Source organism: Phocoena sinus, chromosome 11 (assembly GCF_008692025.1).
Source record: "Phocoena sinus isolate mPhoSin1 chromosome 11, mPhoSin1.pri, whole genome shotgun sequence".
In the NCBI taxonomy this organism is placed as follows: Eukaryota; Metazoa; Chordata; class Mammalia; order Artiodactyla; family Phocoenidae; genus Phocoena; species Phocoena sinus.
In genome coordinates, this window is record NC_045773.1 from 103,854,031 (window position 1) to 103,875,122 (window position 21,092).

Sequence of the window (21,092 nt, forward strand, 5' to 3'; positions counted from 1 at the left end):
CACGAAGTAAATAGTGGGGCCCAAGGCAAAGAGTGAGGCTGCAGGAGCAAATAGGGCTGGTGGCGGGGGGAGGGAGGGAGGGACGCAGGTCCCCCAGGGAGCGGGGAGGTGATGGAGGCTTAGGGAGGACCTCAGAGGGACCAGAGAGGGCCTCAAGCATAATATGGAGCGTCCATGGTGGAGAACAGATGGTTCTGAGGAGATCTTCTTTCCAGGGGAAATAGCAGGAAGACAAGGACCCGAGGAAGGCAGGAGACTGGCAGCCCCTGGGGCCAGGGGAGGGCTGAGAACCAGGGGTCCCTTGCTTCCCGGCAGGAAGGCCACCCTGTGCTCTGTGTCCCCTGGAAACGGGACCACTGGGGACCCCATATAGCGACTTAAGAAAGAAAACCCACACACACACATTGAAAAGGATATACCAACCTAGAAGGACTACATTTTGTGCTTTTTTGTTTTTCCCTTCTGGTACTAAATATATGATCATAGGAGAAACTTTGGAAAATACAGAAAAGTGGACAAGAAAAATAAAACTCTCCATCACTCCAACACTCAGAGTTACAATTTACACTTTTGACTATTCAAAAAAATTTCACAAAAATTTTCAACATTTATCACATTGTTGTAAAACCTGCTTTCTTTTCACCTAACCATGTAACAAACGTTTCTCCACTGCACAGGTTGAAATGGGACATGGTGTCCCATTCTATATGTGGCCTTCAGTTAGCTCACAAGCCCTGGACACTGCTGGATGTAGTGGACAGATCCTTCCGAGTCACGTGTGTGGTGCCCTGCAGGTACCAGGTACAGCAAGTCCCCTATATATGAACGAGTTACATTCCAAGAGCGCGTTCGTAAGTCTAATTTGTTTGTAAGTCCAACAAAGTTAGCCTAGGTACCCGACTAACACAATCGGCTACATAGTCCTGTACTGTCATAGGGTTATAATAGTGTTCACACAGATGATACATAAAACACACACACGAAAATCGGCTACATGGTCCTGTACTGTCATAGGGTTATAATAGTGTTCACACAGATGATACATAAAACACACACACGAAAATAAAGAAAACAGTTTTAATCTTACAGTACAGGACTTTGGAAAGTATAGCAGTACCAGCTACAGCTTTTACACTTGCTTCTGGACATCCTGGGCTTGAAATAAAGATACTGTACTACTACTGTACTCGGTATAGTAAAGTACACGAAAGTACAACCATTGTCAAGGATGCAGGCACGTGACAATGTACGCCAGACACGTGAACTAACTTACGTGATTGGGCGTGTGAACGCACGTTCACATCTTTGAAAGTTTGCAACTTGAAGGTGCGTATGTAGGGGATTTACTGTACATGGTGAGGCCCAGCGCCCGTCTGCAAGCAGTTTATTTAGGGAAGAAAATTAATGAATAGGCGACTACAACAAAGAATGGCCAGTGTCATACTACAGACGCAGCAGGTACAAATGGAAGCCTTGGCTAATGTTTTCAAGAAATATAATTCATGTTTTCTTTAACAGTGTAATTTTCATTTTAGCTCTTACTCCGCCAGGGAATTTCAATCTCAATTCACTTTGGATCGCTCCCCTTTCCTTGAGTTGGCACTACATTTGGTGCTGCCTCTGTGGTGCCAGGTGGTTGGGCAGGGGAGAAAGTGTGGGGCACTGGTCCTCAGCTTGATCTCCACTCAGACACACCCAAGTGTCCACCGCTCAGCCCGTACAGAGTGCGCGGAGCTCTCCTCCCGTCCAGCCCCCACCCTCTGAACCTGCGTGAACTGCTCCTCCAACAAGCTATTTTCAGGTCCACTCCCTAGAGCCTCCTTCCAGGAGACAGAGGACAGCTCTCCTTCACCTGGGAGCCACTGACAACTGCACCCTCACTTCTTCTCATTCTGTCTTCTGTCCTCGGCTCTGGGCATCTGAGTCCAGAAGGGCTGAAAGGGTTGATCTTTCTTAAACTCCAGTCTCCTTGAGTCCACTCCTTTCTCAACAAGAGCCAGTGTCTTTGGAGGACAAGAGCCACAGTGTCCTCTTTCTGCCCTGCGAGTGAGCAAGGTGGGTATACATGGAAGGAGCGTTTCTTCAGTATTTCAGCATTACCCTTCACTGAGCCAAACAGCGGGTGCAACCAGGAAAGGCTCCCTGGGGGTGAAGAAATGCCTCTAGAAAGGGATGCCGTCAGAGCTGGGACCTGGTGGAGGAAAGCCGTGGCCATGTGGCAGCAGGAGAGGTCTTCCAGGAGAGAGGGGGGGCCTGGGGCCCTGCGGCCGCTCAGCAGGACCGAGGAGATGGTGAGAAATGAGGACCGAGGTGTTGGATGACCTGCTGATTCTCCTCCAGAGGAAGGTTGTTGCGGAAACCTGACCCAGAAGGAGAGGACAAAAGAGGCAAAGATGTTTTATTTGCTGGGATGATTTTCTACGAAGCCACCATCATGCCCTCCAGATGGGAGAGGGGGGAAACTGAGAATGGTAATTTTTAAAGAAGCAAAGTAACAGCTTTCAAGGATCATAAAGTGGCCACAGATTCTAAACTCCTGACCGTTTGCTCAAGGACTGGGGTAAAATGAACTTTATGATGTATCGTGCCAGATGCCTGCTGACGGCACCAAGGCCTCTGCCCTCCAGGAAGGCTCCAAGGACAGCCATGGGACACACGCTGTCCCCTGGGGGACAGGGGTCACTGAAAGAGTTCCCAGTTCTCCAGGTGCCTGTAACAGCCTTGAATTCATAACTCTCCTAAGTCAGAAGATGTTGATCCAGCTGCCAGGGTTAATTTAGGTATAGCTTCTCCTAGAAGAAAATGACCTAGTATGACCCCTGGAGTTTCTTTCCAGAGAGATGATGTGAAAGGTGATGATTTTTTCTGGCAGAGGCATGCTTTGCTCGTGTACTCCACATAAAAGGGTTTTACTCGTCAAGGAAACGGAATCCAATGCAGCCAAATGTGCCCTGTGTGTGAAGAAATCTTACAAATGTGGTACTTGACAGAGGTGTGGAATTACTTGAGAACAAGTTCAAGGGCACAGAATCCCTTTAAACCTTCTTTCAGCTGTAATGAGTTGATAGATCATGTGGAAAAGCTTGCTGTGACACTGACTCACATCCTTCCACACTTTCTGAGCAGACAGAGCCCCCAAAAGCAGTGTCATAGTTTATTTTCCCATTATTTCTGTTTGGTTACCACTTAGCACATCCAAAAGTGTTCTTAGCTAACATTCTGGGCTCCTGGCTGCAAAGTGCAGTCACTGCTGACAGCTCCACTCCATCTTCGCTGCAAGGATTTTAACACTGTGACCGCGAACAGGAGCTGGCGGGCTGAAGGGCGGGTCACAGCGGCCAGAGCCGGGGGAGGAGGGCTCACGGCCTCATCTGTGCTCCCCACACACGGCTTTATGTCATTTTCCACGTTCAAGATGCTACAGCCCCTGCCCTTTAGCAACAGCGACAGAATCGAAGGAAATGTTGACACAGTGTCCTCGGCTCTGCGAGAACTTGTGAGACGCAGCCAGGGGGCGAGGGGCGTTCCTGTCCTGCTTAGCGGGCATCGGAGGGTGGGCGCGGGGGGGCAGGTGTTTATGAACAAGCTGCGCACTCTGAGATCTGATTTTAGCGAGGCTCACGGGAACCAGGAAGGAAACAGGCTGCCGAACGCAGCAGAAGGAGGAAGTATTAAAAAGCTATCCAGATAAGGGATTAATAACACGCACGGGCCCATAACAGATCACTTTTTTACAAGGTCTTTATTTATCAAGTATCTAAAACGCCATGTTATCACAAATATCAGTCTGCTTTGCAAAGCGATTTACAGCAGAATTCGTGACACGATGATGTACGCTTGTCCAAGGAACGCTCAGCCTGGCGCCCGGGCGGCTGCACAGCGCGGCATCGGGGTGAGGGAGCCACGTGGCCCTCTCCGCCTGCAGAGCGGGACGCAGGGGGCACCCGCGACCTGTCAGGCCCCTCCCGTCTCCAAGGGTCCAAGGCAAGATGCGAGCTGACCCTGGAGGAGGTTGGCCCGTCTCTCCTGCGCTTCAGCCATACTCCACACACATGTCCTCCTGAAAGCCGGGAAGAGAAATACCAGCAGAGCCGACCTTCACTGCATTCACGTGACGGCTCTCCCACCGCAGTGAGCACACTGACGGGGGTCCAGCTCTGAGACGGGCCGTGGAAAAGGCAAGCTGCACAATGATGCCTATGGCAGGGCGGCCCGAAAGCGGCATTGCGATCGGCGCCAGCCAGCTACAAGCCGTTCAGGGTGGCGCGTGTTAAAATACAGAGCTTGGGGAAGTGCGCCACCGTCAGAGAGGCATTCGCCCGTGGAGAAAGGGGAGAAACGTGACCAAAGAGGAACGGAAGGGGCTTTGAACTGTGTCTGGATTTTTACTAAAAAAATGACTCATGCAAAAAAAAACCCCAAAAACAACCTTCCCTGGTGCAGCCTTCCCTGTGGATGCAACCCCATCACCAGCCTCATGGACATCGGCCCACGGCAGACCTACACCAAGGCTTGCACGCAGTGACACAGGAAGAAGATCTTGTTCACACCTGAGCCTCACGGATGCCGCTCTGCTCACGGCCGGTGTAGGTGATTCCCACACCGTGGTGCGCTCTCTCCCAGGGGAGCAGTCTCAAACAGGGCCGTCTTTCTGGGTGCTCTGTACGGTGACCGAGGGGCTTCCAAAGCCTTGGTTTCAACGAGCTCTCCGTAGTGTTCCGGAAGACACCAGTTACTGCCCATGGTGTTCCTAAATCTCAAGAACAAGAAATAAGCCCGGAACGTCCCTGTGGCCTACACTTTCTCCTCCTGCGAACCTAAAAGCTCCTTCGAATAACAAGGGCCTAAACTCTGCAGCATCTAAACTCTGCGAACAAACTAAACTCTGGTTTGCTGAGGCCACTGTCAGGGAAGGAGGCCCCTTCTCAAATGTCCTGAGACAGCAGTCAGGATCCTTCATCGGGACCGTTTCATAATTAGTCCGTTTACCCCTCACGCTCTGGATCCCTCAGAACGAAAGAACGCCAACGCACCTGAGTGTGGAGGTGGGAAGGGGGCCTGGCCCAGGCCAACAGCATTTTCCAGAAAATGTAACTCCAGAGTCAAAGCAGCTTAATGTTTGAAAAGGGAGAAAAAGGAAAGGGCCCACAACAACAACTGAAACTAAGCGTCTCCTTGAAGAGCCGGGAGGGCGGCACAGCCGGGACACACCTACCGCTCTGGGTGCTAGTGGCTCATCTGTCTCCCCCTTGGGGTAATATACCCCCAATACTCGCATCTATAAGATGCATAAGTCACTGCAGACCACAGAATACCATCTACTGTCCAAGTGTGTCTGTTCCGAGTGGCTAATGCACCTTAAGCTGTGCTGGTGACCACGAGGTGGCTTCTGAAGCTCCACCTCTGAGAAGAATGAGGTGAACCTGTGTCGTGGGATTAACAGAACACTGCATACAAGTGAGTGCACCGAAGACCCCCGAGGTTTTTTAAGTTTATGTATATTTATAGAAAAGCAAAACGTGTTGGAAGAATCAAACTCTTCTTGTGGACAGCTCTAGGGAGGAGGATTTGGCCTGGAAAAAAGGAAGATTCACTTGGTGTTTGCCCTTTTATACAGTTTATATTTTCTGTAGTTGATATGTATTATTTTATCCCTAAAAACTTCTTCAAGAGAAAAAACAGAAAGAAACGACATTCTCAGGCTTCATTGCTTACTAAGCTGGATAAAAGCTCCAATCTGTCTAATGCAAGTTTGTTGAATGAATTAAAAATATAGACTAGAATAAGAGAACTATCAAGTCCTGTGCGGAGCCTAACAGTAACAGCAGTTATCTCCCAGTATGACAGAAATACAGCTGCTACGTCACAGTCTAAATATCTCTACTTTTCCAGAAGGGACAACAAATAAGCGATCAGGTTTAAGCACGCAAGTGGAGATCTTAGCAATTCTATGAAGAGCTGTATTTGGAAAAAGCCCAGCATTTTTAAGGCCCTGTCAAACCGTCTCTGGCATGAGGAAGCATATGATATACCGATAAGCAAAGCAGCTCACTGAGCCTGCAACTACTCAACCTGTGAAGCCCTGGCCTCCCTTCCCTACAGGACTCGCCACCGGGACAAGTAGGGGCTCCTCCTCTTAGTGTTGCCGTGGTAACTGGTCGCCTAACAAACAAGCAGGAGCAGAGGGGAAATGTCGACCACGTTTCAAAAATACACCTTTAGTACTCGGATTGCTGAGCTGTCTTTTTTTGTTGTTGTCTTTAAGGAAAAAAATTTTAGCAATAATTTCTATAGAACGAGAGACAAAAAGACAACTATCTTAACCAGTCATTGGTAGAAAAAATGCTCTATTCAGGGCGGCCCTAATGCTTTTGGCTCAAGAAAACACAGCGGAGTCTCGCCTACTAGCTTCTGGGGCCATAGGGAGTGTGGATGGGAGGTGGGCGGGGGCCATCCTGGGGAGGGACCCCCAGGGCTGAGTCTGTGTCCTTCTATCAGCAAGCATTTCCTACAGAGCAGCCGTCCAACACCAAGGTGTTGGTACATTTCTCCTGTGGGCAGAGCAGACTCAAACTTAGGTTTTACTTCCCTGAGAAACAGAACGGCACTTGGGCGCCTTCATGCCGTCCTTAGTGGTAAGCACTGAAACACAGGTTTCTCAGTCTTCATGCAAGAAAGAGTCCACATCAAACTGGACATGGCATTTCAGTAAATGTAAACACATTTCAGTCAGTTTTCACATTATCGTCAGGGTCTACAGAAGACCCTGAATACCATTCTTCCTTTTGGAAAAAGCTCATCTGTCAATTAAATGTTTTCCTCAGGTGTGGGACTGAAGCCCCAATTTCCACATTCCTCAAAAGAAAAAGTAGGGGTTCAGTCAGCTGTTCTCTTCATTTGCAATGAAGCAACGTCTCTGGTCTTGGCGTCCTCACTCTTGGATGGAGGAGTGGCGGATGGGCCTGTGGAAATCCTCGGGGCTGCTGACGTGCTCAGGTAAGTCGTAGCCTCTCAGGAAATGTCCACTGTTTTGCTGAGCAAAATAATACAGCTGCCTGGCTAGCAGAGGTTCGACCTTTAGTGAAAGATTGAAAAAAGCTGTTACTGAGCTCTTTTAACTAACGTCCTGTAATAACCCTCCACATCTAAGGGTACAGTCAAGTCTAAAGCTAGGTGCTGTGACTCATCAAAACACGTCATACTGGGAGCCTCTGGAGAACTGACTTTCTGTGAGTCCTTGCATACACCAACCTATAAGCAGAATAGACTTAATTCTGGGTTTCAGTTGAAGGGAAAGGGAAAGATGGTACCTGTAAACCAGCCGCCGCTTGAAATTTATGTTGAACTAGGACTGAATGAAGCTAATCGGATAAAACGACCAAGTTAAAGGTAAATTTAAGGTAATCGGATAATTTAGGCCAATGGATTTATTTTTCCACATCTGCAGTTTGACGGGGATGAGGGGCTCAGTGATTTACAATTCATGGATGACCTGGTAATCTGTATATTTCTAAACCAAAGATAAAAGCAAGAAAGAAGCAAAACCAAACAGCAGCAAAACTGCTACTGTGGAAAAAGAGAAGCTAACTGACCCAAGATTCCTCTAGTTTGGTTATTAGCGTGGACCGCATTCACCAGAAAGTATCCAACATTCAGCTTTTCCTGAATTTGCAGCGCCTAAGAGATCCGAATGCTTTCAGCCAATCGATTGTGCTAGTAACGTGAGCCTTTATGTTATGTGACATAAAATGACTTGAGCGTCACTCATTTGTGGTAACTGAAGAAAACTAAATCCATAATAAAAGGAGCAGGACTCCTGGGTGCACACGCATCCATCCTCCATCAACGCGGGCTCACGGTCCCAGCTGGGGCTACGTCCTCACCAAGCCAGGCCGGTGTGTCCAAGCCCTGAGACTCAGACGCAGGGGCTCACCACCGCTTTCAGAGATGTTACTCACCAGGACCGAGACCATTTAGTCCTTTGACAGTTGTTAACAAGAATCAGTTATTATATCAATAAATCTATCGATCGCTGGAGAGAATCCATGAGAAAACTCTGAAGTTTGTGGGGACTATATTTCTGTTTATGGGTTGGTTGTTTTTTGATTTTATAATCAAGAAGCAGGGGGTGTGTGTTTAAGATTAGATAGTGTTTTATTTCAGATTTCAATAAGGAACATTATTAGATGTGCCACAATGTTCATTGCAGCTCTATTTACAATAGCCAGGACATGGAAGCAACCTAAATGTCCATCGCCAGATGAATGGATAAGGAAGATGTGGCACATGTATACAATGGAATATTACTCAGCCATAAAAAGAAACGAAATTGAGCTATTTGTAGTGAGGTGGAAGGACCTAGAGTCTGTCATACAGAGGGAAGTAAGTCAGAAAGAGAAAAACAAATACCGTATGCTAACACATATATATGGAATCTAAAATAAAAATGGTGCTGATGAACCTAGGGGCAGGACGGGAATAAAGATGCAGACCTACTAGAGAACGGACTTGAGGACATGGGGAGGGGGAAGGGTAAGCTGGGACGAAGTGAGAGAGTGGCATGGATATATATACACTTCCAAATGTAAAACAGATAGCTAGTGGGAAGCAGCCACATAGCACAGGGAGACCAGCTCAGTGCTTTGTGACCGCCTGGAGGGGTGGGATAGGGAGGGTGGGAGGGAGACGCAAGAGGGAGGGGATATGGGGATATATGTATACGTATAGCTGATTCACTTTGTTATAAAGCAGAAACTAACACACCATTGTAAAGCAATTATACTCCAATAAAGATGTTAAAAAAAATAAAATAAAATCTGACTTGAATTCTGTTATTATTTGATGTAACTTTTTACCTGTTGCTGCCCATTACCTGGGCCCATTAATAACCCTTGCAGGTATGTAGCAATACAGAGTCTTCAAATTTCAGATTCAAAAATCATAAGTATTCAAAACTCTGTTTTCTGTGGCAAATTAATGCTACATGTTATCTACCTAACCCTTTTTCTTTCCTTTTCTGTGAAAGATGTTTCCTTTGCACAGGTGAATGCGTCTTAAGCTCTGCTGGAGAACATGACCGTGGCCTGAGCGACTTGACGCCCTTGAGAGATTTCACGCCTCCAAATAGCACATGGCCCTTGGTTTCCAAAAATTAAATAGTTTCTAAAAATCCAGAGATAAAAGAGGATTTGGGGGGACATTAGGAGGGGGCCTACAAAATACTCAAGTCAGTGGACAGCTTCCCACTTAGGAAAAACTTTCCCTTCAAGTGAAGATCAGCTGGTTGGCATTTTAAAAGCAATATTAAACGTGAAGAATTTTAAAGGGCAACTTTTAGCATCATCCTTTGAAAACCCTGTAAAATGGGAATATGACAATTTCCTTGAAAAATAAAAAAGATGGGATGGGTGCCGCCCAGGGCTGGAGGTCACCCCCAGCGGTGATGAGCAGATGTCCAGGGCTGGGAGGCACATGGTCCTTGGGCTGCACCCCTGCACCACTCACTGGACACCTTCCCTCCCTCCATCCCCCTCTGCCCAGGTCCCTGGACACTTACTTCTCATCTGAACTCCTCTAAATGGGGCCCTGCCCCTGACGAGGGTCAGGGAAACTCAAACACCCGAAGGTGACTGGACACTCACGTGAGCAGTGATGAGCTTCCGTTGCCTCTGGGGATCTGGAAACTCTTCCCCGAAGCACAGCGTCACCTGGAACCTTGGCAGAGGCCGGCCATGGTGAGCAAAGGCTTGGAGCTCTGCAGAGAGTGCAAGAGAAACCGCTCAGAAAGCCAGCCGAGCGCTGGACGCAGGCTGGGGAGGGAGCCCACGCTGACCTGGAGGCCAGAGCAGGGGGGACAGTGGGAGCAGACGCAGGAGTGCGCACGCGCGTTCACGCGGGTCTCTCCCGCGGCCCCGCCTTCACTTCAAGGGGGCCACGCACCTTGCTCTGCAGCCTTGGACCCAGAGGAGGCGAGGGCAGCAGGAAGGGGTGAAGGAGGAAAAGGAAACGGAGCCGAAAGAGTCCCTCACACACGGAGAAAATGTGCTTTAAAATCAGACTTTTCTGACTTGAGCCAGGATGACTTAGAAACCTCATCTCAGAGCTGCCGAGCCCTCAAACCCGCGGTCCACGTGACTCGGGCACCGCAGAATCTGGGAGGCTGAGCCCATCAGGGGCAGCCGTGGGTTTGAGATGGGAGGGCGGCGTTGGATGAAGCGCCGGGCCCACCTTTGTGGATGCGTGTCCCCAAGGCGCCTGCGTTCACCCTGACGGGACACTGTCCCTGCCCACCCTCAGGCCTCCGGCTGTCCTGGTTGTCCTCTAGGGTCAACGTCAGGTCCCCAGCAGAAGTGTGCTCACGCAGGCGCTAGCCCCTGTGCAGAGCTGCGGCTGCCGCCTTGTCAGACGTGAGCCGCTGCGCGGCGGGGCTGTCCCAGCAGCCTGCGGGGCCTGAATGGGTGGATCTCAAAGGTTTCCACTGTTCTCTTCAACCGAAGAAAAGTTTCTAGCTCACTCACTGGACCATTTGACTTCCTGCTTTTTTCTCTTCCAGAATTCAAATCAAACCTAACCGACTTCGGCAGAACGTGTGCAAAGCTTCCACAGTGCGAGGTGGGAGGTGACACCCACGCCTGCCGCGTTGGCACAGTTCTCTGAAAAAGTCGGCCGAGTTGCCTGGTAGCTCGAGAATGTTCGCGGGAATCCGCGACTGTGGGGCTGGTCTGCACAGCTGCAGCCTTTTAGTTCACAGTTTCCTCCTTGAACCTCAGTAAACACTTCAAGATAAGAGGTTGCCCTGGGCACAGAGGAAGCAGCCAAGCCAGAGCAGCTCTTGGTCGCAAGCATGAGCGAGCACACCGCCCCGGGAGGCCGACTGCCGGCATCCCGCCTGCCAGAGAAGCGGGCCCCTTCCCTGGATGAAGCCCCCGGCCCAGCATGTCTTCTGCTTCCAAGACCCACGGCCTTGGAGGAGATCCAAAGGCAGGGCTCTTTCAGACCCCAGAGGTGCGGCCCTCGGCCCCTCCTTGGAGCCCCCCTCGGTCCACATGCTGGGCCCCAGGATGGACAGAACAGTCCGCTCGGAGGCAGCTCGCGGCTTGGGTCGGGAGGGGCTGCCTGGAGACCAGAGCCCCAGCTCTCCCTCTTCCTCCCGTTTTGCCTCTGGGGTAGGGTGGGTCATCCAGGGACATGTTTGTTTGGAGCAGCAAGAGAATTTGGAGGAGCCTGAGCAAATGTGGGCCACTTGAGCCCCAAAGGCTGAGCGAGTGTCTGGTGGTGGAGCTCACAGGCGCTCTGTGCTTCACGTGAACTGAATCACGAAGCAGCTTCAGGGAAAGGAGGGGCCCGTGACAGCCCAACGACATAGGGTGTTCCTGAGGACGCGCCTGTATGAGAAGAGTTAAGAATGAGGTTGAGGAAGGACGGGCAGTAGCCAGCAGGGCAACCGCTTCTCCGTCCAGAAGCAGCACTGTGAATGGGGACAGCTAAGTGGAAACTCTGGACCACCTTCCACCAGAAGGTGGCCGAAGGCCTCACAAAAGCCGGCCCAGGGCTGACTGAATTGTCATGAAATCAAAACTAGGAAAACAAAACCTACTGGTTCTGGAAAATGTGACTTGAAACCTAGAAACCACTCAAAGCCGTCTCATAATTTCCCCTCTGCAAAATCAGTTCAACACGCTCGCCGTGGTCCCAGCTGCTGGAAAGCATCTGCTCGGGGTTGATACGTCTCAGAACCACGGACGCTCACAGTGTACTTAGAACCCTATGATTTTTCTAGGACCCTTAAAAGAGCTGAAACACCAACAGGTGTGCTTGCTGAGAACACACTGGCCGGTGAAGTATGAAGCTTGTTAGTTGGTGAGTATTGGATGAATCCCGGCGCTTCAAGACCTCAGCCTGAACCACAGCCCCCGACAATCCCCCTCCACAGCCCTTCTGATGGGGCGGCAGGAGGACCAACAGGAGACCTACTCTGGGATCGGGCCCCGCGGGCTCAGGGCCTCACAGAAGGAAGACCTGCTGGGAGTGGCCTGCGGCCATCGCCCCCTGTGGCAGGCGTGCCGTCGCCAGCTCCATCCTCCCCAAGCCTCACAGGTAGGGCCCATTCCGGCAGACACACGCCACCTCACCTGATAAGAACTGCTGCGTGTCAAAGAGCTTGCAGGCCTGGTCTCTCTCCAGCTTGTTGGGCCGGTCGCTGCACAGTGCCAGGGGCCCGTCCCAGTAGACCCTGCTCTGGCACAGCCTCTTGGCGTAAAGCCCGTCGGGGGCCATCCAGAGGACCACGCCCCTTTCCAGGTGGCTCAGCAGCTTCTCGATGTTCTTCCTCTGGCCATTGTCCTCCGGGTAGGGAAAGAGGACCTGGTCCAGGCTGCTGGCGTCATAGGTGTGGGCGTGGGAGAGCCGGCAGCCTTCGGGGCTGGATGTGGTCAGCTCTTTCACCAGGACTTCCCGGTAGTACAGGCAGATGTGGAGCCGGCAGTCTGCAAACACAGACCCGTCGGGGTCAGTGCTAAGGAGTCAAGGTGCTGGTGCCCACCAGGATGCCAAATGACTGCCCAGAGCAAAGTGTCCTTGGTGGGACGCTCGTAAGAAGGGGCCTGGGGGGCGGATGTTGAAAGGCCTTACGTCCCTCCCGGAGACTCACCCGTGGTGGAGAAGTTCTGTACGAGTCTGGGTAATGTCCTCTAGCTCAGCATTTTCCAAATGTATGGGACATCGATTTTTGGGGTGGGGGGGGAAGAGCACAGGGGCGGTGATGGCAACACTTAGGTCTAATACAGCGAGTCATGTGCCACCGAACGAAAGTTCATTTTAAGCACAGCAATCAGTTTTGAGTTTGGAAGAAGTAAACCCTAAGTTTAAATAATTTCTACCAGCAAAAGAGTACAATGGTGTTTCAGGAAAAAAAAAAGCAAATATGTCCACATATCCAAAACTACCCTAAAATATCAATAGGATACCAGTTACATTAAAAAAATTATACACATCCAAGTACGCATTGAAGTTTTGGGAAGCATAAGCCTTGACAGTGGTGATCTCTGGGTGGTGGGACTATGACGTTTCTATTTTCCATTTTTTGCTTTTCTGATTTCTAAATTATTTTTCCACTGTATACGTACCACTTGTATAATAAAATTACCTCGTGAGGGAAACGTCCCAAGCGTAAAGTCCGCTGAGACCCGCTTCGCTTTGTGTTTGAGTCTGAGGCTGGCTCTAGAACTGTGCTTCTCAAACACTAAACGAGATGAACTCATTTTTGAAACTTTGCTGATTTTAGAACCTTCTTTAAAATGCGACCCATGGGCTGAAAGGACCAAGCCAGGTTTGCCAAGGGCCACTGACCTGAAGTGCCAAAGGGCTTCCCGAGAGGCAACAGCTCCCACAGTAACTGTGGGGTTCAAACCTGAGCGGGTGGCAGTCCTCTGATCAACGGGCCAGGCTGGTAACTAGTCTGTACTGCGCACACCCAGAGAAACCCACAAAAGCCTCTCATCCCTCAAGGGCAGGTTTTGAGACTCAAACAACCCACATCACTGCCTCAAGCCTCCTCTGTGACTCCTGCCGCTGTGAACCCCAAGGAGTGGGTGTCGGCCACTCGAGGTTTCATTTCACTGAACGTCATCAGAAATCACGAGGTCACGGGGATATAAATAGCTGTTTATTTCCTACTCTTCAGGCACCCACACAAGTCTTATGTGCTCAAGAAAAGGGTTTGAAAGTTCCTAAAAACAAACAGGCGTTTCTGCTCAGAAACCTCTCCTCCCTCCACTGTCCAGGAGCAGCTAAGAAGGAAGGCAGCAAGCTTCCCTCAGAGTCTCAGAACCAAAAGGAGCCTAACAGTGGGCCAGCTCCCCTGGGTGCAAGGAAGGGCCCCCAGCTCTCCTGTCCTGAAACCTTGAGAATTCAGCTTATGTTTTCCTGTCGCTGATTTTCAAAGGGGGCAAGGTGAGAATTCTGCAGCTTAAGCTATCCATTTTCAATATACGCAAATCTCATTTTAAAGCAATCAGAACATTACCTAAAAAGTAAATCTACATACACTACACGTGCTCGGTAAACCTCAGGTATCTTCCTTAAAACAGGCGAGACCGCCGAGGTATGGGGATTCCTTTAGCGAAGAGACTCTAAGAGCCAGATCTGATCTGTATTTGTTTGCAAGACACATGATGCAAGGTGCTCCTCACTGAGGCACCAAGTGTGATGAGGACGGAGAACCCAGAGCTCGCGTCCCGGGACACCGATGGGGCCAACTGTTTGTTTGTGGCTAAGCCTGCAGGCCTCTCGGTGCTAACTGTGCTAACCTCGTTCTCCCAGCTGGGAGTCAGAGGCGTCCACCCGCTCCAGGCCCCAGCTGAGCTCACCAACCCCACGAATCCACCCAAAGGCGAGGGGACCCTCACAGACGCCGCCTCCGGGGAGCCCCACTCACCTGAGAGGGCCAAGGCTTCGGCAGACCTTATGCTTGGCTCTATGGGGATCCCGGGGGCCTGGGACTCGGGCGGGGCACAAGCATAAAAGGTTCCTGTCACCTGGCAACCTGCATTTGCAAATAAAAATCAGATGCGGCCTAGACAGAGCCCCTCGGAGGCAGAGGGAGCGGAGGCGGCTCCCTGAGGGGGGCCCGCGGGTCCCCGGGGGTGCACCAGCCCGGTGGGGGAGGGCCTGGGCCCTCGAGAGGCAAGGAGGCCGAGGTCCAGTCGGGAAAACCAAGGCTGAAGGAGGGAGGAGCCTTTTCACAGCCGGAGGGAAATTGGAGTCGCCCTCTGTCATTTTCTTCCTCCCTCCCTCCCTCCCTTCTTTCCTTCCTTCCTTCCCTTTTTTGCTAGTCAACACCTCCGCGCCTCACATCATTACCTGTGTGTGTGTGTGCACGCTGAGAACATTTCAGACCTACTTTTCCTGGCAACTTTCAATACAGCAGAGCATTGCTAGCTGTGCTCGCCAGGCTGAAGCCACAGAACGTATTCATCTCCTAACTGAAGTTTGTGCCGTTTGACCAACATTCCTCCGTCACTGATACGCAGGGTAACCGAGGCTCAGAGAGAGCGTGATTCACCCCCGTTCACACAGCAAGTTCGCGGCAGAGCTGTGAGCCCAGGTCTCTCTACGTGAGATCTGACGCCCAACAGCCGGATCAAAACCCTGCCCGTGGCTTTGTCCGCATTCCCTTCGCCGCTGCTTCTGGAACCAGGAGGGGCTGAGCCGTGTCCCTGCCGGCACAGCTGCCGTGTGCTGTGTTAAATGTCAGCAGAGAAAGTATGTGGTAGAACCTGGTTGTGCGGGCGCGTCATCTAATGTCACTTATGCTTCAAGATATGTCCACCAGTCGATTCTCTCACAGCTCTAGGCGTTGTCTCTTCACCAGGGTCACTAGTTCAGCAGAGCTCATGCCCTGGACCCGGGTCTGAATTCCAGAAACCCGTCCAACGTCAGCTGATTCCCTCACTACAGTACGGAAAACAAACCTTCACTGCAAATCACTCTTGAGAAGCTAATACAACCAAATTCTCAGCCTTTTTGTAAACACGCCACTCAATACAAATCTTAAATAATGGCATACATCTTCAATCCCACAAGCCAAGAGTGACCCGGACCCGGCTGGAAAAAGGAGAAAATACTCCCAGGACACACAAGACCATCTGTGTGTTGACTGAGCTCAGGATTTCTATTTCAATAACAGCTCAAAAGTCCTGCAAGCTTGTGCTTTCCTGCACGAACGTACTGTGTGAAATCTCCTCTGCACTTAGCAAATCAGTGCTTTCGCTGAGAGATCTCATCCTGACGTCTGGGGAAGGCCTCCGGGGGACCACATCTAATCTAGTCCAGCGCCAACACCGACCGGGCGCCCTTTTGGGGAGAGCTTTTCTGTTTTCTTCATAGTATTTATTCATCCCCTTCTTACTATCACCTCTAATCCCAGTGACAACTGCCGTGGGCGCACCACTGCCTGAGAGAAATCCACCAGCGCGATGATCTCCTGGTGTCCCTGTGGAGGGGTGCCTGGGCCCAGCTGCAGGACGCTGACTTCACAGAAGTGTAGACAGAGACAGTCAGCGTTAAGGGACAGTCTAGTCTTCTCTGGGAAGACTGACAAAACCGACTACTTTTTGCCCAAGATTAAAACATAAACTTTAAGATTATTCAGGAAGGCAGAAACATGTTAACTTATTAAGTAGCTAATTTAAAACATATAGCCAACCCGTCTGAAACCTGACACCCCGTCCTGCGTGGCCTGGCCCCGGAGCTGGGAGATCTGGAGTTGAACCCAGCCCTCACTCTCACCGTAGCTTCGGACACGTTGCTTGCATTCTGTGAGCGAATCCCTAGACAAAACAGGGCGGTTTTCAGGGGCCTGGCGAGATCCCTGCAATGCTTAGAGAAGGTTCCACGAGGCAGCCCGAGCCTGGGTCCTGGCACACAGCAGACCAGGCGTCAGTGAACCTCGGTGTCCTCCTCTGGGGGCCTTTTCCCTCCTTCACCGCATGCGGGGCCTTTCCTAGCGGCTCGGAGGAGGTGAGAGCCGTGGGACGGCACAGAGGGCAGACCAGGCGGGGCCAGGCCCTCTGGCCACAGGAACTGCCCCAGCTCCCTCCTTACCGTTTTCACAGGCTGGGCCTTGCCAGTGGTGGCTGCGAGGCCCGAAGGTCACAGGACACTGGTACGGAGTCTCCGGGTGGGGCTGATCAGGGACGAACTCTCTCCAGCCTCGGTCGTGGGGCGGAATCATGTAGGTGTGAGCCTGCTGGAAGGGCCAGAGGGGAGCTGGGCGGAGAGCGACCAGCCCGGGGATGGCCTCGGGGAGCCCCCAGACTCCTCGGGAGCTCCCTTATCTTCCAAAGAGGCTTGGTGGAAACCCGCCATGAAGAACCAAAAGGCACAATGGAGACAGTGTTGTAAAGTGATGACCTATGTGAGGCTTCATCATATGGGTAAACCTGGCACCAAAGTACCGCAGGGAAATGTGCCTTCCTTTACCAGCACAGTGAATAAAACAGAGCTGTGATTCACATCAGAAGCGTCTGCAGGGATCAGCTGCCCTGCGGTTTCACATGATAAAGCCCTGCTCCCAAAATCTTGGACTCTAAGGTCGGTTTCCCAGATTTCAGAGTCTAACCGACAGGCAGACACACCCACCCTCCCCTCCCTAACTTCCAACCAGCAACACCAGGTGGAAACTGAGACGTTCATCCAATGACCCGGGATTTGGTTTGGCAGATTGACAAAGAGCAGAAACGGAGTTCTGCTGCTTTGCTTGTAGGTCTCTCCTGGGGCCTCGCGCAGACCCGCCTCCCCTCCTGGAAGCCCTGCACCCCGCCCCCTGCACCCCGCCCCCCCCCCCCCCCCCCCCCCGTACCTGGGCTGGAAGTGAGCAGTAAGGAGCCGGCATGCTGTACGGGCGGCTCATGGGCACCTGTGGCTCCTCCAGGGTCAGCTGCTTCGCTCCTGAGTGTTTGGGCCAAAGGGAGACGCACAGTGTTGAAAACGGGAACTGGAAGGGCTTAGAAAAATACCTGAGAGTTTAATTCCTAGAATGCAGAACACAGTACTGACAAGTAAGGCGTTTTTCTACAGTTTCCTTGGGCAATTATTTATCCAGGCCATTAAACTGGTTCCCACAAGGTCCAATGTACGTATGGAGCATAGTAGAGAAACAGACAACATAGTAGAGAAACAGTGCGTGGCGGGCCTTGTGGCCTCGAGGGCTCCCCAGCGAGATGCGCGGCTAGTGAGGTCACCTAGCGGTTTGTTTAAACTGCAGATTCCTGGGCTCTACTCTGACACACACGTCAGAATCTTGGCAAGTGGGAATGTGAATTTGAATAAGCACCCCAGTTGACCATGGCACACTCTAAAATTACTATGAATGGTAACAATATTTGGATCACGAACGCTTCCCTTCTACAAAATGGCTAATCACGAGAGACTGATGGAGGAGTAAAGCTTCAAACAGCTTTTCCAGTTTTGGCTTGGAAATCTGGCCCGTATCGTAGTAGAAGTACTGGAAAGCACACACACATGCACGCACACAGGTAGAGACTTGGAGTCTGAGAAATTATTCTGCACTAAAACCACGAGAATTTCAATTTATGACCAGAGAACTTGGGCAAATCGCCTGTGGGCGTGAATGGGAGGCTGAGGCAGGCGCTGCAAGCAGCAGCAGAGAAAGGGACCCTCACAGTGAAAGCGAGGCGGCCCGACCCGGGAAGCCCACCTTTCTTGGCCCCCTCAGGCACGATCCTGTACACCTTGTAGGGCTCAGAGATGTCCAGCTGGCTGCGCTCCACCAGCTCCTCGAAGTCGTTGCTCTTGTTCAGAGCGCATCGCAGACGCGTCTTCCAAGTAGGAGGGTCCGGCTTGTCGATGCCTTCCCGAAACTTGCCTTTAAATAGCGCCCAAGCCTGGTGGGAAGGAAGAGGGGAAAAAGTTAAAATCCAGGTCTTTCCAAAGAGAATCTGGGAATTGCATTTGTAAAGGAAAGAATGGCGTCAGGGGCTTCAGGTTCACACTGTTGCCCGAAACGTGGGACAGAAAGACAGCAGGTGTTTGTAAAAGGCGGGTGAGATCGGAGGACCCCTGAAAGGGCTCCGCCCACAGGGTCTGGCGCGAGTTGGCTTGGAAGCAGGGACAGAGCTGTGGGGTGAGGGCCCACCCATAGAGCACCTCTGGACGTCAGAGGATCTGAGGTATTCTGCACGCCAGTTCCCTGAGGAAGTCCCCTTCGCCTGCTCTGCCCACTGGTGGTAGGGCTGGGCCCTAATGCGCAGGTCGCTGGGTAAACTGCCCGAGGGGAAACAGGACAGCGACGCACACACAGAGGACAAGAGAGAAACCCCCAGACAGACCCTAGGAGGGACAGAGGGGAGCAAGCGGAAGGGAGAGAAACACAAAGGCAATGGGGACGGGAGAGAGACCCGCACAGAACTTTCCAGAGAGACTTGGAAAGAGGGAGTCAGACAGAGACAGTGAAACATTGGGAGACACACAGATGGAAGGACCAGAGAGGAGAGAGAGGCAGGAGAGTGAAGGCCGGAGACAGAGAGTGAGAAGACGAAAAAATACTCAGGGAGAGACGGGAGAGAACAGATGCAGAGGAGCAGAGACCAGACAGTGGGGGGCACAGAGTCCAGCACGCCCGCCGGCGTTCACAGGAGGGGAGCCTGAAACACAGACGCGTGTGGGTCAAGGGAGGCGAAGAGGGGTCCAGAGGTTCACAAAGAGGCTCCGGCGGAAACAGCGGTGCGGCCTTGGACCGCCCCTCTCCCTGGTGGGCGAGCCTCCGGCATCTGACCCTAGGGGTCTGCGCGCCCCACACGCTCTGACTGGGGACCCGGTCCTCCCTCTGCGAGTCACTAGAGAAGCTGAACCCTCTCCTTCTCCCAGGGCTTGGGGCGCTGGCCAGCCGGCGCTCCGGGGCGCCCGCGCGTCCCTCCCCGCTGAGAACCGCCGGCCTGCCGGCTGCGCACTGGGCCCGCGGAGCCCGGGTCAGGTCGGGACGCGCGGGCCGCTGCCCCCCCCCCACCCCCCCCCCCCCCAAGCCGCGCCCCAGGCACCTTGAAGAGCGCGGCGTCCTCCTCGCGGTTGTAGTCTTGCTTGCCCGCGTGCTTCCAGGGGATGCGGAAGATGCTCTTCTCCTCGTTCTCCCACACCAGCCCCGGGTACTTGCCGCTGTCGATCTGGTCGATCAGCCACTGGCGGAGCTTCCCGTTGCCGCAGCTCACGGAGCTCATGCCGAACTCGCCGCCTCGGCTGCTGCCCTCCAGGTTCATGTCCAGCGCGCCGGCACAGTCCCCTCGCGCGCCCAAGATCCGCTCCTGCGCCCGCTCTGCGCTGCGGGGGAGAGGAGGGTCGCCCTCCGGCAATGACCACGAGGCCCCGAAGTCTCCGAGGCGGCAAGGCGCGCGCTACCGAGTCGGGGGCGGCTAAGGTCCCAAGAGAAGGCACCTTTCAGCCGGCCCGGCTGGTGCCCTGGGCGCGCGCCGTCCTGCCGCCTCCCCGGAGGCCGTCCTCCCACCCCACCTTCCGGACTCTCCATTCTTGTCACGCCCAGCAGCCCGCGCGCTGCTCAGACTTGCGGCTCTGGCCTTCGCGCACCCACCGCCCCCGCTCCCCATCCCACCGCCACCGCGCGTGACACTCTGCGCACTCGTAGTTGCTGCTCCCCTGCCCGGGCCCGAGCCGAGGCCAGTCCATTTCCCGCGCCACTGTCAGTTTCCACTGGTGCCCTCTCCCAAGTTCCCACTCCCTTGGTGGCCCGGCGTGTCTCGCACGCGGGCTCCCCTTTGGGCCGGCGTTCCAGGCGCGCGGCGCCCGCAGCTCCCCCCGCGGCCTTCGCCGGGACCCGCACTCTCTGCCCCAGCACACTCTTTTGCCCCTGAGCCCCGTCAGCTGGCGACCATCAGGTGGGCCCCGCGAGCCCCAAGAGGCAGAGAGCGAGCCAGCCTGAGCAAGCCGCGCAGCCTCGTAGCGGGGGATCCCCGCGCGCCGAGCGTCAGCGGGAGCCGGAGCCCGGCCGGGGAGAGCGGAGGCGGGGAAGGTGCCGGGTAGGGCGACGGGTCGCGGAGCGCGGGGCCCGGAGCGGCCGAAATTCGGAGCGCCTCTCTTCCACCACCAGCCGGGAAGCCAGAGCCTGAGGCCGAGGTGAGTTTGAACCCCTCAAGGAGGAGCAGGGGAAGCAGCCCCGGGGCGGGGGGACCGTCCCCCGCGGTTAAGCCTGCCGCCAGCTGTGGGTCCCTTCGACGGCCCCACCTCGGCCACGCCTGGGCCCCCGACGAGCTCGTTATCCGACCCGGTCCACAGCGTGGCCTCCCCGGGCCCGGGCTGGGCCGACCCATGCGCGCCGGGGCCGCGGGAGCGCCCGGCCAAGAGCGGATGGAACGGGCGTCGGGGCGACCTCGAGGGGCGTGCTCCCTGCTGGCGACGACGCTGGGGCCCACGCGCTGCCCTCGAGATGGACCCCGAGACCTCTGGCCTCGCGCCAGGTTCGCTGTGGTGCCGGCCTCGCAGCCGTGCTCCTTCCCGACCCAAGTCTTACCTTGCCCCCGACGCGGAGCTGAGGGCAGCGGTGAGTCCCAAGTTCAAGCAGTGAA

At 53.4% G+C, this 21,092-nt stretch overlaps 1 protein-coding gene across 3 annotated transcripts; it reads right to left on the minus strand.

The window, feature by feature from the left end:
* Positions 1–3,727: 3,727 nt before the first annotated feature.
* On the minus strand, positions 3,728–21,092 carry IRF4 (interferon regulatory factor 4). 3 transcript variants are annotated; one of them, XM_032650020.1, is made up of 9 exons: positions 21,038–21,092; positions 19,557–19,833; positions 18,218–18,404; positions 17,360–17,448; positions 16,603–16,744; positions 14,435–14,542; positions 12,132–12,485; positions 9,642–9,754; positions 3,728–7,075 (listed from the first exon to the last, which is right to left on the minus strand). In XM_032650020.1, exons 2-9 carry the CDS (start codon positions 19,770–19,772, stop codon positions 6,932–6,934), a joined length of 1,353 nt encoding a protein of 450 aa, XP_032505911.1. In that variant the 5' UTR covers positions 19,773–19,833; positions 21,038–21,092; the 3' UTR covers positions 3,728–6,931. The 3 variants fall into 3 exon arrangements, with proteins under 3 accessions (XP_032505911.1, XP_032505910.1, XP_032505912.1); XM_032650019.1 differs by having other exon boundaries at positions 16,603–16,747; XM_032650021.1 differs by lacking the exon at positions 14,435–14,542 and having other exon boundaries at positions 16,603–16,747.